The sequence below is a fragment of the Pseudophryne corroboree genome, chromosome 3, assembly GCF_028390025.1.
Source record: "Pseudophryne corroboree isolate aPseCor3 chromosome 3, aPseCor3.hap2, whole genome shotgun sequence".
In the NCBI taxonomy this organism is placed as follows: domain Eukaryota; kingdom Metazoa; phylum Chordata; class Amphibia; order Anura; family Myobatrachidae; genus Pseudophryne; species Pseudophryne corroboree.
Window position 1 is genome coordinate 660,703,164 of NC_086446.1, and position 15,100 is coordinate 660,718,263.

Sequence of the window (15,100 nt, forward strand, 5' to 3'; positions counted from 1 at the left end):
ACCAGGATGAGGAGGATATGGGTGTTGCTGGCGCTGGGGAGGAAATTGACCAGGAGGATTCTGATGGTGAGGTGGTTTGTTTAAGTCAGGCACCCGGGGAGACACCTGTTGTCCGTGGGAGGAATATGGCCGTTGACATGCCAGGTGAAAATACCAAAAAAATCAGCTCTTCGGTGTGGAGGTATTTCACCAGAAATGCGGACAACAGGTGTCAAGCCGTGTGTTCCCTTTGTCAAGCTGTAATAAGTAGGGGTAAGGACGTTAACCACCTCGGAACATCCTCCCTTATACGTCACCTGCAGCGCATTCATAATAAGTCAGTGACAAGTTCAAAAACTTTGGGTGACAGCGGAAGCAGTCCACTGACCAGTAAATCCCTTCCTCTTGTAACCAAGCTCACGCAAACCACCCCACCAACTCCCTCAGTGTCAATTTCCTCCTTCCCCAGGAATGCCAATAGTCCTGCAGGCCATGTCACTGGCAATTCTGACGAGTCCTCTCCTGCCTGGGATTCCTCCGATGCATCCTTGCGTGTAACGCCTACTGCTGCTGGCGCTGCTATTGTTGCTGCTGGGAGTCGATGGTCATCCCAGAGGGGAAGTCGTAAGCCCACTTGTACTACTTCCAGTAAGCAATTGACTGTTCAACAGTCCTTTGCGAGGAAGATGAAATATCACAGCAGTCATCCTGCTGCAAAGCGGATAACTGAGGCCTTGACAACTATGTTGGTGTTAGACGTGCGTCCGGTATCCGCCGTTAGTTCACAGGGAACTAGACAATTTATTGAGGCAGTGTGCCCCCGTTACCAAATACCATCTAGGTTCCACTTCTCTAGGCAGGCGATACCGAGAATGTACACGGACGTCCGAAAAAGACTCACCAGTGTCCTAAAAAATGCAGTTGTACCCAATGTCCACTTAACCACGGACATGTGGACAAGTGGAGCAGGGCAGGGTCAGGACTATATGACTGTGACAGCCCACTGGGTAGATGTATGGACTCCCGCCGCAAGAACAGCAGCGGCGGCACCAGTAGCAGCATCTCGCAAACGCCAACTCTTTCCTAGGCAGGCTACGCTTTGTATCACCGCTTTCCAGAATACGCACACAGCTGAAAACCTCTTACGGCAACTGAGGAAGATCATCGCGGAATGGCTTACCCCAATTGGACTCTCCTGTGGATTTGTGGCATCGGACAACGCCAGCAATATTGTGTGTGCATTAAATATGGGCAAATTCCAGCACGTCCCATGTTTTGCACATACCTTGAATTTGGTGGTGCAGAATTTTTTAAAAAACGACAGGGGCGTGCAAGAGATGCTGTCGGTGGCCAGAAGAATTGCGGGACACTTTCGGCGTACAGGCACCACGTACAGAAGACTGGAGCACCACCAAAAACTACTGAACCTGCCCTGCCATCATCTGAAGCAAGAAGTGGTAACGAGGTGGAATTCAACCCTCTATATGCTTCAGAGGTTGGAGGAGCAGCAAAAGGCCATTCAAGCCTATACAATTGAGCACGATATAGTAGGTGGAATGCACCTGTCTCAAGCGCAGTGGAGAATGATTTCAACGTTGTGCAAGGTTCTGATGCCCTTTGAACTTGCCACACGTGAAGTCAGTTCAGACACTGCCAGCCTGAGTCAGGTCATTCCCCTCATCAGGCTTTTGCAGAAGAAGCTGGAGACATTGAAGGAGGAGCTAACATGGAGCGATTCCGCTAGGCATGTGGGACTTGTGGATGGAGCCCTTAATTCGCTTATCAAGGATTCACGGGTGGTCAATCTGTTGAAATCAGAGCACTACATTTTGGCCACCGTGCTCGATCCTAGATTTAAAGCCTACCTTGGATCTCTCTTTCCGGCAGACACAAGTCTGCTGGGGTTGAAAGACCTGCTGGTGACAAAATTGTCAAGTCAAGCGGAACGCGACCTGTCAACATCTCCTCCTTCACATTCTCCCGCAACTGGGGGTGCGAGGAAAAGGCTCAGAATTCCGAGCCCACCCGCTGGCGGTGATGCAGGGCAGTCTGGAGCGACTGCTGATGCTGACATCTGGTCCGGACTGAAGGACCTGACAACGATTACGGACATGTCGTCTACTGTCACTGCATATGATTCTCTCAACATTGATAGAATGGTGGAGGATTATATGAGTGACCGCATCCAAGTAGGCACGTCACACAGTCCGTACTTATACTGGCAGGAAAAAGAGGCAATTTGGAGGCCCTTGCACAAACTGGCTTTATTCTACCTAAGTTGCCCTCCCACAAGTGTGTACTCCGAAAGAGTGTTTAGTGCCGCCGCTCACCTTGTCAGCAATCGGCGTACGAGGTTACATCCAGAAAATGTGGAGAAGATGATGTTCATTAAAATGAATTATAATCAATTCCTCCGCGGAGACATTGACCAGCAGCAATTGCCTCCACAAAGTACACAGGGAGCTGAGATGGTGGATTCCAGTGGGGACGAATTGATAATCTGTGAGGAGGGGGATGTACACGGTGATATATCGGAGGGTGATGATGAGGTGGACATCTTGCCTCTGTAGAGCCAGTTTGTGCAAGGAGAGATTAATTGCTTCTTTTTTGGGGGGGGTCCAAACCAACCCGTCATATCAGTCACAGTCGTGTGGCAGACCCTGTCACTGAAATGATGGGTTGGTTAAAGTGTGCATGTCCTGTTTTGTTTATACAACATAAGGGTGGGTGGGAGGGCCCAAGGACAATTCCATCTTGCACCTCTTTTTTCTTTTCTTTTTCTTTGCATCATGTGCTGATTGGGGAGGGTTTTTTGGAAGGGACATCCTGCGTGACACTGCAGTGCCACTCCTAAATGGGCCCGGTGTTTGTGTCGGCCACTAGGGTCGCTAATCTTACTCACACAGTCAGCTACCTCATTGCGCCTCTTTTTTTCTTTGCGTCATGTGCTGTTTGGGGAGGGTTTTTTGGAAGGGACATCCTGCGTGACACTGCAGCGCCACTCCTAGATGGGCCCGGTGTTTGTGTCGGCCACTAGGGTCGCTAATCTTACTCACACAGCTACCTCATTGCGCCTCTTTTTTTCTTTGCGTCATGTGCTGTTTGGGGAGGGTTTTTTGGAAGGGACATCCTGCGTGACACTGCAGTGCCACTCCTAGATGGGCCCGGTGTTTGTGTCGGCCACTAGGGTCGCTAATCTTACTCACACAGCTACCTCATTGCGCCTCTTTTTTTCTTTGCGTCATGTGCTGTTTGGGGAGGATTTTTTGGAAGGGACATCCTGCGTGACACTGCAGTGCCACTCCTAGATGGGCCCGGTGTTTGTGTCGGCCACTAGGGTCGCTAATCTTACTCACACAGCTACCTCATTGCGCCTCTTTTTTTCTTTGCGTCATGTGCTGTTTGGGGAGGGTTTTTTGGAAGGGACATCCTGCGTGACACTGCAGTGCCACTCCTAGATGGGCCCGGTGTTTGTGTCGGCCACTAGGGTCGCTAATCTTACTCACACAGCTACCTCATTGCGCCTCTTTTTTTCTTTGCGTCATGTGCTGTTTGGGGATGGTTTTTTGGAAGGGCCATCCTGCGTGACACTGCAGTGCCACTCCTAGATGGGCCCGGTGTTTGTGTCGGCCACTAGGGTCGCTAATCTTACTCACACAGCTACCTCATTGCACCTCTTTTTTTCTTTGCGTCATGTGCTGTTTGGGGAGGGTTTTTTGGAAGGGACATCCTGCGTGACACTGCAGTGCCACTCCTAGATGGGCCCGGTGTTTGTGTCGGCCACTAGGGTCGCTTATCTTACTCACACAGCGACCTCGGTGCAAATTTTAGGACTAAAAATAATATTGTGAGGTGTGAGGTATTCAGAATAGACTGAAAATGAGTGTAAATTATGGTTTTTGAGGTTAATAATACTTTGGGATCAAAATGATCCCCAAATTCTATGATTTAAGCTGTTTTTTAGTGTTTTTTGAAAAAAACACCCGAATCCAAAACACACCCGAATCCGACAAAAAAAATTCGGTGAGGTTTTGCCAAAACGCGTTCGAACCCAAAACACGGCCGCGGAACCGAACCCAAAACCAAAACACAAAACCCGAAAAATTTCAGGCGCTCATCTCTAGTTAGGACATCATATTATTCTTAGTATTTGCATTTTGGGCTTTGTACAACTAAGCAATCATCAAGTAACTGTCACTGTAAAAGGTTATAGGGATAGTCGTGCATACCCTCCAACTGCACCTTTTTAATAGGTACAGTACCTTTTTTTATGGTCTGTACCGATTTTTGGCTCCAAACTTCCATTGAAAGTATAGGAAAAGGCCATTTTACCGTGGCCACGCCCCCTTTTCTAATTTGTACCGATTTTTATGTGTAAAATTTATGGTAGTGCATATTCTGGGTAAATCCATTGCTAGTAGAGATGGCATTTAATTACATTAGTACCTGGGTTGTCTGTTAATAACAGTCCAAGATTTATTGCAGTAAAATGTAATTAAAGTTTGCAGTAAATCATTGTACAACTCCGAATGATGATGTGGCTAGCTGTAGGGTCAGATATTAACTCATCATTACGGGTTGCACCAAGTCTTTGTGCCTATGGGAGTATGAGAAAGGAATTAATCAGCTCTCCATTGCGATCTTTATTTGGTCTGTGACTATTTGAAATGTGTGGTTCCCTTTCTGTATGTTTCTATCAATTATTGTACATGGACATACAGTATATCTGTGCTTCTAATTGTCATTGCAATAGGACAAAATATACAATTGCGTAAGTTATTACGAAGCTGTTATTTTGTTATACCTGTACTAACAATAACGTTATATTTTCTACTTTTATAACATTTTTATTAACATATTTCAAATAATTACAATGCCATAACGGAAGAGGTACAACAAAGAATCATGTTATTGTCATTTTTGCGTATGTACTATAAAGCGGTTTCTGGAGTGGTGCAGTGGAGGTTGATGACTAGGGGGTATATTTACAAAAAGTCGATTTGGGTCGATGTTTTTGATCGATTTTGTGTTTCAGGGTCTAAATCACACATTTACTAACATGATTTTTTACATCTTTTTAAAGAGAACATGTAAAAAAAATCACCTGTTAGTAAATGTGGGATTTAGAGGTATATTTACTAAAAATCAGTCTAGGTCGATTTTGTATTTCAGGGTATAAATTCCACATTTACTAACAGGTGATTTAAAAAAAAAAATTTAAACAATGTCAAAAGTCATTTGTTAGTAAATGTGTGATCTTAAGCTGGCCATACACTTGTCCGATATGGCACCTTTTCACCCATTTCCAACGGCTCGGGATGAAAAATCATGTGAAAAGTGGCCAAATCAGATGTGTTTGACATGCGATCCGATGCGCGGTCCCGTGCGCATTGGATCGGAGTCAGAGATCGGACGTGCTGCACATACGACTACAGACTCAAGGCGGGCTCCGGCAGCGGGGAACAGGATCGCATGCGGTATGTCAAATGCAAAAGGACCGTATGCGATATATCGTGCGCGATCCTGCCGCTTGGGAAACTCCTGGGTGGCTCAAGGGGCATCAGCTGCAATTTCTCCCGTAGGGGAAATCGCAGTAATGTATGGGGGCCTTTAGACCCTTAAACACAAAATCGATCAGAAATTGACCAAACCTCAACCACACATCAACCAAATACGATTTTTAGTAAATATACCCCTAAGAATCTGGAGGTTGGTAATGTGTGCATGTTTGTATGTGCTGAATACAATTTGGTGTTGATTCAGTTAACCACAAGTAGGCTAGTCCTACAAGTTAGTGGCCGCACTTACAATAGCTCTGAAATCATGGCTTTTCGTTTGCATACCCATAGGGCTGCGTACAATAAAAACGTGAGTCTGTGTCAAGATTAGGCCACAAGGGGGGCGAGTTCTGCTGCTGGGAAAGGCATGGAAAGGAAATAAAGAGGAAGAGTTGTGATGGGGAGAAGACCTAGGGGCTCTATATACTAAGCATTGAATGGATTTAAAGTACCAGCCAATCAGCTCCTAACTGTCATTTTTCAAACCCAGGCTGTGACGCAGGCGTGTCCGGACTGTTGTTCGGGCGGGACGCATTGGCTGCGTGACGTCACACGCAGCCGCTGTGACCCAAAACATAGAGGGTAGATGTCTGCCTCTGCAGCTAGGCTGCGTAGGCAGGGAGCTACTCGCCAGGTGCGAAAACATTGCCGCAAGCGATGCTTTCGCACCTCTGGGGGTAGGGCTTGACATTGCGGGACGGACTACGATCAGCTCTGATTCACCCCCTTTATCTTCATCCACTTTATCTCCATCCAAGGGTTAGTAAATAGACCCCTTTAGTGTTGGCTCAGATGTGTAGTAAGGGAAAGGTGCCATATGGGTGGTTGAGGAAGGAAGTCATGCAGAGAACGATTATAGTTTAATACTAAATGAGGTGAAATTATGGTGGAGTGGAAAGAAGAGCATTAATCATAAATGTGCTTGGGTTATGCAGTCAGATTGTCAAAGGTCAACATTCATAATGACTACACCACAATTTCAACATTTATGATATCGACATGGGTAAAATGTCATAACCTGTAAAATGTGGCCATAGAATGTCGACATATGAAATATTGACATGTCGACATGATCATAAGGGCTAGGTTTAGGGTTACCGTTAGGGTTATAGATTACGGTTAGGATACACTTACCTTACAAAGACATTGTCAACAATGAGCATGCCAGTGTGATCACTGTCGATATTATGACCATGTCTACATTCTCCAGTCTGCATTATGATTGTCAACATAATATACTGGACCCATGCTTGGTGTAGGTAGTGGAAGGGGGAATGTATGTGTGGCTTTATGGGTAACGATTCAATATCCTTATAAGATCGTATGGGAAGGGCTATTATCTGTCACTTGTTTGGGCTGCACATTCTCCTATAGTACAGTGCTTCATAATATGTTGATGTTTTATAAAAACAGGCTAATGGTAGTAACCTTACAAGATAACGTGACCTCATTAAACAACACTGCAAACTAACACAGAATCATTGTGACAATGAAAACACAGAATCTACTGTTGTCTTTTCTGTTATTTCATTGTTAAGATGTCTCAAAGGCTTTTATGGTGTTATAATCTTGTGTTCTGTATTTTTAATTCCTTACCTTTTCATCAGCTGAGTCTCATGGTGTATTTCTGTACTCTCTCTTTTGCAGTTGCTTTTTCTGGTCTGGGTTTCACCTCCTTCTACCTAGCAGGAAAGCTGCATTGTTTTACAGAGTTAGGGCAAGGGAGAAGCTGGCGTCTCTGTGCAGCAATCCTGCCCCTGTATTGTGCTATGATGATCGCCCTGTCACGCATGTGTGATTACAAACATCACTGGCAAGGTAAGAGCTCCGCAGTGCTAGGTGATGGAGGAGGAGCTTCCTCCTGCCCTTACTCCAGGGACACACTAAGGCCGCTCATGACTTTGACCTATTCGTGTACACTGCAGCATACAGAAAACATACAGGTAGATGGAAGTCATCTGTCTAGATTTATAAGTATATCTAAAAGTCAAGGATTCCGCTTTGATTCTTTACAGACCTTGTGTTTTGTTTTTGGAACCACGTGTGTTGTTATCTGGGGACAAAGCTTGAACATTTAAACAGTGAGGCCTCTCTCCACATCTGCTCCTCTAGTCTGTAAACTCCTCACAGGTCTTTCTGCAAAAGCTGGCAAGAAAATCTCAACCTTCTCTAGAGCAGCTGGTGGAAGTGTCTTTGGGGAGCAGTGAATTTTTTGTGTATACACTCAGTATTTACTCAGGTTTAAATGAGTCTGCTCTGATTTTTCTATTTAAGCATCTGATCATAATAATTGTGTAGATTTTATTTGAATATGTGACATTTTTTATATAAGTGCATGGTTTAATGTTCTCAAGTAGTGGAAAGTTTTCCTCTGGAGTCTGTAACCAGAACTGCAGGGGCTGATAGTTTATCATTTAGTACATCTGGAGGGAATAGACAATTTACATATTTGAGGTAAAATAGTTTTATTTATATGATGCAGCAGCAGTGTGTTGGAGGTCGGAGTTGGTGCTGAAATGTCGGTGGTTGGGATGCCGATGGTCAGAATACCAACCATGGCATCCCGCTCTTTAGAATCCCGACAGGGGTCGGGAAAGCATGCTACCCCTCACCACCTAACTTTACTGCAGCCTAAACCTAACGCTCCCTCCCACCACAACCTAACCCTAACCCTCCCCGGTGGTGCCTAAACCTAACCCCCCCTTCCCAAAGCCTAAACTAACCCTCCCCGCGGGTGCCTCACATAACGTAACCATTTTCCAAGACTGTGACCTAAGTCTTATAGACATAGACGCCACTTATGCTTTCCCATTTTAGATTTGAGTTTTACAGTATGCACTGTTATAGCTGCACATGTATCTTCTGTAACAGTGTCAGAGTAGGAACCTGGCCCAGCTGGGAGAGATTTTTACAAGAAAAGCGCATGTAGCTGATATCTTACCGAATACCATTTATTTTCATGATTAATTCATATACTCATGCAGCGATATCCAACAGAATGGGGAGAGTCACCGTACTACATGGAGGGTAAAGGCGGCAGATGAGGTATTGAATTGATTCACTAAGCACATCTTAAATTCACAGAAGTGGAGAAAGAGGTGAGGGCAGCGGAGGAGAGACACCCATGGGCTACCTCTGAAACCCTGTTATCCCTTGGCCTAAGAGTGCCTACATTCAGGCCCATGTATCCCTATTCCATGTGTATATGAATATGTCTGCATCATCTTATTTTCCCTAATTTTCTTGGTTCCACAGATTCCTTTGTGGGCGGTGTAATCGGCTTGCTCTTAGCCTATGTATGCTACCGGCAGCATTATCCTGCACTGACGCACTCCTCCTGCCACCGTCCCTCTGTATGCCTCTGTCAGACCAGCGCCCAAAAGAAGGAGGAGCCAGCTGTCGCAGACAACACTGAAGGCTTGATGCATGAGGGCATGACAGAGGGCCCCGTATGACCAGCAAGTGGTCTGACCTGACTTGTAGCCACACATAGCCTCATTTAGGAGATTTCCTGAACTGTGTGTGTATGGCACCACACATTCTCTCTATGTGACCAGCAGTACTGCAGTAAGTGCAGTGACATCTTCTCCAGCCGGTGTGACATCCAGGAAGCATAATGTCATCTGCTAACTTCTCAATCCTCATGAGGATCTAATACACTATTTCTGATGGTGCTGTGTCACTTTTCTGTGATATGTTGACATCCATTCTCTTCTAGCTACATTACCATGAAGTGCAATATGTCTACCATCCTGATAAGAGACCATCACCCCAGCCTGTGTGTGAAGACCTATGTTTTCTGCCACAGCACAATGCAGGAATCTTCGCAGTGCCGCTGCCTCGATATGCCCATACAATGTCCAGTACCGCACTCATCACTGGGAGGTGCCGGCATCCCTGTGACTTCATTGAGCACTTACCATGTTCCCTGTTGTGTTTCTGTATAACACAGATTTGTCTAAGTCTCACAGTTCAGCACTTAGATGTCAGTGTGTCGCACTGATGAAAAGGACATGATAGATGTGTTTCAGTGTACATGCATGTAATATCGTTAGGTGTCCCGTAATATGGGTTTGAGCAGAAGATTGATATGATGCATGTGAAGCTGTCTCTATCTTCTCGTATCCTTTGAATGCAATGATCAGATTGGTGGTGGTAACCACTAAGCATTGGAAGGTGTTGTTGCATGATACATACAGCCAGGGTCTTTGTACAGTAGGTCATTACTTTTAGTCTTGTGATGAGATGCGTCGCGGTGCAGAAAACATATGAGCAACTTTACTCCTCCATGCAATGATTATTCAGTGGACCAGTCTCCTCTCATTGTGGCCTGCTCGGTGATTCAGATTAATCCAAAGATTTTTTGACATTTGCTATTCTGTTTTTATTTCATGTGTGCTCCATGCAAGGATAGAGTTATACAGTGGATGTGTACAATAAGGGAAATGCGGGTTTCCTTCTTATTTACCACAATTACTAGACGACTGGTTCCCAGACCTGCACTGAAGTAAGGCAATTTTCTACCCTGCCAGCCCGTCCAGGAACATTTGTCATGATGTCACGCTGAGGGGTTGAGACAGTCGGTACCAGAAAGAGGAGCACTGCCCGGAACATCCTCTACGGGGTTCCTATAGTCTGCAGGGTCCCAGGCACTGTGGAAGATAAATGCAGGTGCTGAGAGGCAGAGGCAGCACCGCTCACACGTCCCTAGTTATGGCCCTATTCTAGACTGTCTGCTGTGGTGCAATCTCAGGGGTGTCATTGGAATCGAAAGCACTGAAGGCTGTGGTCATAACTGTCTGTTGGGCCTAGCAAAGCTCAGTGAATTGTGAGTACACTCTTATATTGCCCTGTACAATAGAGCAGCAGTATATGTAATACAGTCATTGCTGTGATGCTCCATGTAATGAGTATGTGACAGTGAAGTCCATGATATACTGCATTTCCACTCACAATCATAATAGATTCTGACTCTTCAAATCTCAAAGTATTTACTTCATATTCTGTAAATTAAATTGGGAATACATTATATACAGCAGGACTGCAGCTAGGGAAGTCAATCCCGGGTATCGGGACTGAAAAATGGCCAATCCCGGGATACCCGGGATTGGCTTTTAGCTATGTGGCCGCGCACTCGCCCCACCCCGCCCCGCACACGTAACTCACCATATACCGGGGGCGGGCGGGGAACAACCTCTGATCTCTCCTGCCGGCTCCCTGCAGCAGCTGACTGTGCAGCGTGACCTCTCACGCTGCGCTGGGGAGCCGGAAGAAGGAAGCCGGGCATCGTCTGAGCGTCCTGTGGACGCTCAACGCTAATCTCTCAATCCCCGGGATTGTAGCTTCCAATCCCGGGATTGAATCCCGGCCATTTTTGGCCCTAAATCCCAGAATCCCGCCGATCCCGGGATTGGCCACCATAACTGCAGCATATTGCAGAGTAATATATTACAGTGGGAATTACAGTATTACACTATAATTGACACAGTGGGTAGATTTTTAAAACTTTCTAAGTAGTGTGGGAGTCAGAGGACGGCATATCACAGACCAGTAGTGAACTTGTTAAATGTAAAGATTGGAAATATCATAATAGTTATTTATACTTTAGATTTACTTCAGTAGATGACCATCATGAAAAGCGTTCTAGGTATGTCTTTTGGCTTAGGGGTACTGTGAAAACATTGCTGAAACACTAAGGGCTATGGAGCTCCTGTGCGCCAGGCAGTGGTACTGCACCGCTAATAGTGCCACTGGAAAAGGTACCGAAATAGTCGCCATAACAAGCCCAGTCCCTCTTGCGGTGCTTCCCACCCCAACAAAGTCATAGAATTCTCTGGTTTAGAAGGTCGCAACATTGCAACTCACACCGGAACTATAGATATGGGATAGATGTTTGTCATTTGATGATGTTGTCAAATTGAGCTTAGTTACAAATTAGAGTACTGTGTGACTTCTTGGCTAAAACAGCCACGTGCTATAGTTGCTAATAGCTATCTGTACTAAGGCCCTCATTCCGAGTTGTTCGCTCGTTGCCGATTTTCTCTATTTTGTGATTAGTCGCTTACTGCGCATGCGCAATGTTCGCAGAGCGCATGCGCTTAGTTATTTTACTCAACAGTTAGGTATTTTACTCGGCATTACGAGGAATTTTCTTCGTTCTGGTGATCGGAGTGTGATTGACAGGAAGTGGGTGTTTCTGGGCGGAAATTGACCGTTTTATGGGCGTGTGGGAAAAAACGCGTGCAGTTTCTGGGAAAAACGCGGGAGTGGCTGGAGAAACAGGGGAGTGTCTGGGCGAACGCTGGGTGTGTTTGTGACGTCAAACCAGGAACGAAACTGACTGAACTGATCGCAGTGGCAGAGTAAGTGTCGAGCTACTCAGAAACTGCTAAGAAATTTCTATTCGCAATTTTGAGAATCTTTCGTTCGCAATTCTGCTAAGCTAAGATTCACTCCCAGTAGGCTGCGGCTTAGCGTGTGCGATGCTGCTAAAAGCAGCTTGCGAGCGAACAACTCGGAATGAGGGCCTATGGGTGATTCAGACCTGAAAAAATACCTCAGTCAGCGGACAGCTGTAAATCTGTTTGCAGCTCACTCACCATTGAATGATTTCACCAGTGTGTGGCTCCCAGTGCGAGATTTTAAAATGCGCGCCCCCCCCCCCCCATTGCTATAAAAAAAAATGCTCCCCCCATAGCTAAGAAAAGGAAAAGCATGTACTCGCCGAGGACGAGCGTGCTCCCGATAAGAGGGTGTGGCCTAATTAAAATGGGCGAGGTCTCATTAAAGTGGGCGTGGCCTCATCTGATATCATCACGGCCACCACATGTAAAAAATAAAAAGTCCCCATTTTACACATTACAGCAGGCAAGTGTCCCCATTGTACACAGTATGGCAGGCACGTATCCCCATTTTACACAGTACGGCAGGCAAGTGTCCCCATTTTACACAGTACGGCAGGCAAGTGTCCCCATTTTACACAGTATGGCAGACACGTGTCCTCATTTTACACAGTGCGGCAGGCAGGTGTCCCCATTTTACACAGTACGGCAGGCAGGTGTCCCCATTTTAAACAGTGCGGCAGGCAGGTGTCCCCATTTTACACAGCGCGGCAGGCAGGTGTCCCCATTTTACACAGCGCCGGAGGCAGGTGTCCCCATTTTACACAGTACGCAGGCAGGTGTCCCCATTTTAAACAGCGCGGCAGGCAGGTGTCCCCATTTTACACAGTGCAGAAGGCAGCTGTCCCCATTTTACACAGTACGGCAGGCAAGTGTCCCCATTTTACACATTACGGCAGGCAAGTGTCCCCATTTTACACAGTACGGCAGACACGTGTCCCCATTTTACACAGTGCGGCAGGCAGGTGTCCCCATTTTACACAGTACGGCAGGCAGGTGTCCCCATTTTAAACAGTGCGGCAGGCAGGTGTCCCCATTTTACACAGCGCGGCAGGCAGGTGTCCCCATTTTACACAGCGCCGGAGGCAGGTGTCCCCATTTTACACAGTACGCAGGCAGGTATCCCCATTTTAAACAGTGCGGCAGGCAGGTGATAAAGCTAAATATTTATCGTGTATATAACCCTTTATGAGGTCTAAGAACACTGTACGCTATCTACGTAAGAAGTACCGTAAGGGTACGCAAGTTGCGTATCGATCGCTTAGCCGTGATCGAGACGCTCAGGCGTCACGTTCACTCACGGCCAAGTGATCGCAGGCAGGCAGACTATTGGCTGTTGACTTATCGTAATGATTCGCTATAGCGTAGCAGCGCTAGGGACCACGAGGAGATCACCAGCGATGCAGACGCTCACAACGTTAAACCTTTATATCTATACCTTTAGCAATGAAATACACAGCAAACCTTAATGTAGAGACAAAGTGTAAGTGCAACCTTGTGTAACCTGATTAACTACAAAGCTGCTTGAGTGTCACCGATGCTCAGGGAGTACTTAACACTATAAAGAATACACAGATACCTGGGCTTAGGGTCCGAAACCTATTATGTGTATTATGACTATTATACTTGCAAAAGGAATCACAGTACAAAGCATACACTACAATATAACATAAACCAACTAACCAGATAACTACACGGGAAATACAATACAATACAATTCAAGTCTAATCAAGGAAAAATACGAGAGAAAGAGAAGAGAGGGAGAGAGAGAAATGGCTCACAGTAAGACAATATGATTACGGAGAGAACTTACGCACAAGGGGAACGATCGCATGCGCCTCGATATCCAGCTCCCGATTATCAGCAATGAGAACCGTTGAAGAGAGTGAAGTTGGATATGGTCGGCCTGCTATTTATGCCCCACACACAATACAATTCAATGGTCCCTACAATCTCATTGTTCATTGGACACAGGAATTCGGCTTCGCATTATAACAAAAGGTCATAGGTTGATTCATACAGGTGGGCTGTGACTATTTCCAACTGCTCAGGTGGGAGGGAAACTGGGTTTCCCGCCGCATGGGTAATAAAGTGCAAATAAAGTAAATGTTCATAAACTTCTTATGTCCATAACTATTCGCACGAGCGATTGATCTGCTTCAAACCAACACCGGAATATTTCTAATTAAATATTCTTCCGATGGATACTAAACACCACTGTATTACTCCTGTCTGACCCTTCGTATCAAACAAAGAGGGATTCCTCTGTTCATAAACATTCTATATTAACCAAACTTTCAGAATCTATCAAAGGGACCATGATCTACAAAATACATTATTACTGAAAATATGTTACGATTGAGTCGCATGCTACAACCACATAAACTCTACCGTAAATACGCATACCATGCGCCTGCGGGTGCCCGCGACTGTGAGTATGCGCACGTACGGGAGAGCGTACGCATGCGCAGCACGGACCTGTGTGAGGTGCAAATATGGTAGTGTGCATAGAGATATTTTTCTGACTTTGACAGTCCACCCTTTGGCAGTCAATAATAACTGCCACTTCCTGAAAACATTTCAAAAGGAGAAAAATATATGTTAGGGGTTAATTCATTTCCATGGTTGGGTAAGGGAGGAGAGAGGAGTAGGTGTGAAGAGTGTATGACCTAGTGAGATAGCAGAAGCATGTGTGTATGAATCCGTGTTTGGGGGGGGGTCATGTATCATCGTGCCGTACGTGTTGTAAATCAAGCTTCGAGGTATTGCGAAGTATACATTTGAATTCCTTCTTATCCCGTGGTACAGGTCTGTGGATGGGCTGTCAAACTTTACCGAGCTCTTTTCGGATTTTGAACAAAATGGGGAGCACATTTTAGTTGATGATACATGAATGGGGGAATATGTGATTGCTGATATCTGTGCCTGTATTCCCTATACTATGTGTGTCATTACCTGAGGGTTGTAGAAATGAAGAAAAGACATAATTACGGTAAATGCGGTGGTATTCTATGTCAGGTTAATGTACATCTGTCGGTTGAAGTTTTGTTCGGTATCAGTTGAAAGTCGTCTTCTTTGCGCTGTTTTGCTCATTAAGCGTGAGCAATAAGCTTTGTCAATGCCATTAGATTTACAAAAAATGTTGGGCTAGCGTAATTTTAA

General features: G+C 45.6%; 1 protein-coding gene across 1 annotated transcript in view; it reads left to right on the forward strand.

The window, feature by feature from the left end:
- PLPP4 (phospholipid phosphatase 4) overlaps positions 1-12,162 on the forward strand; it is a 280,174-nt gene extending 268,012 nt beyond the window's left edge. Inside the window, exons 6-7 of the mRNA XM_063963728.1 lie at positions 7,185-7,355; positions 8,793-12,162. Coding sequence (XP_063819798.1) covers positions 7,185-7,355; positions 8,793-8,992 — 371 coding nt within the window. The 3' untranslated portion in view covers positions 8,993-12,162. The remainder of the gene's footprint in view (positions 1-7,184; positions 7,356-8,792) is intronic.
- Positions 12,163-15,100: the final 2,938 nt, after the last annotated feature.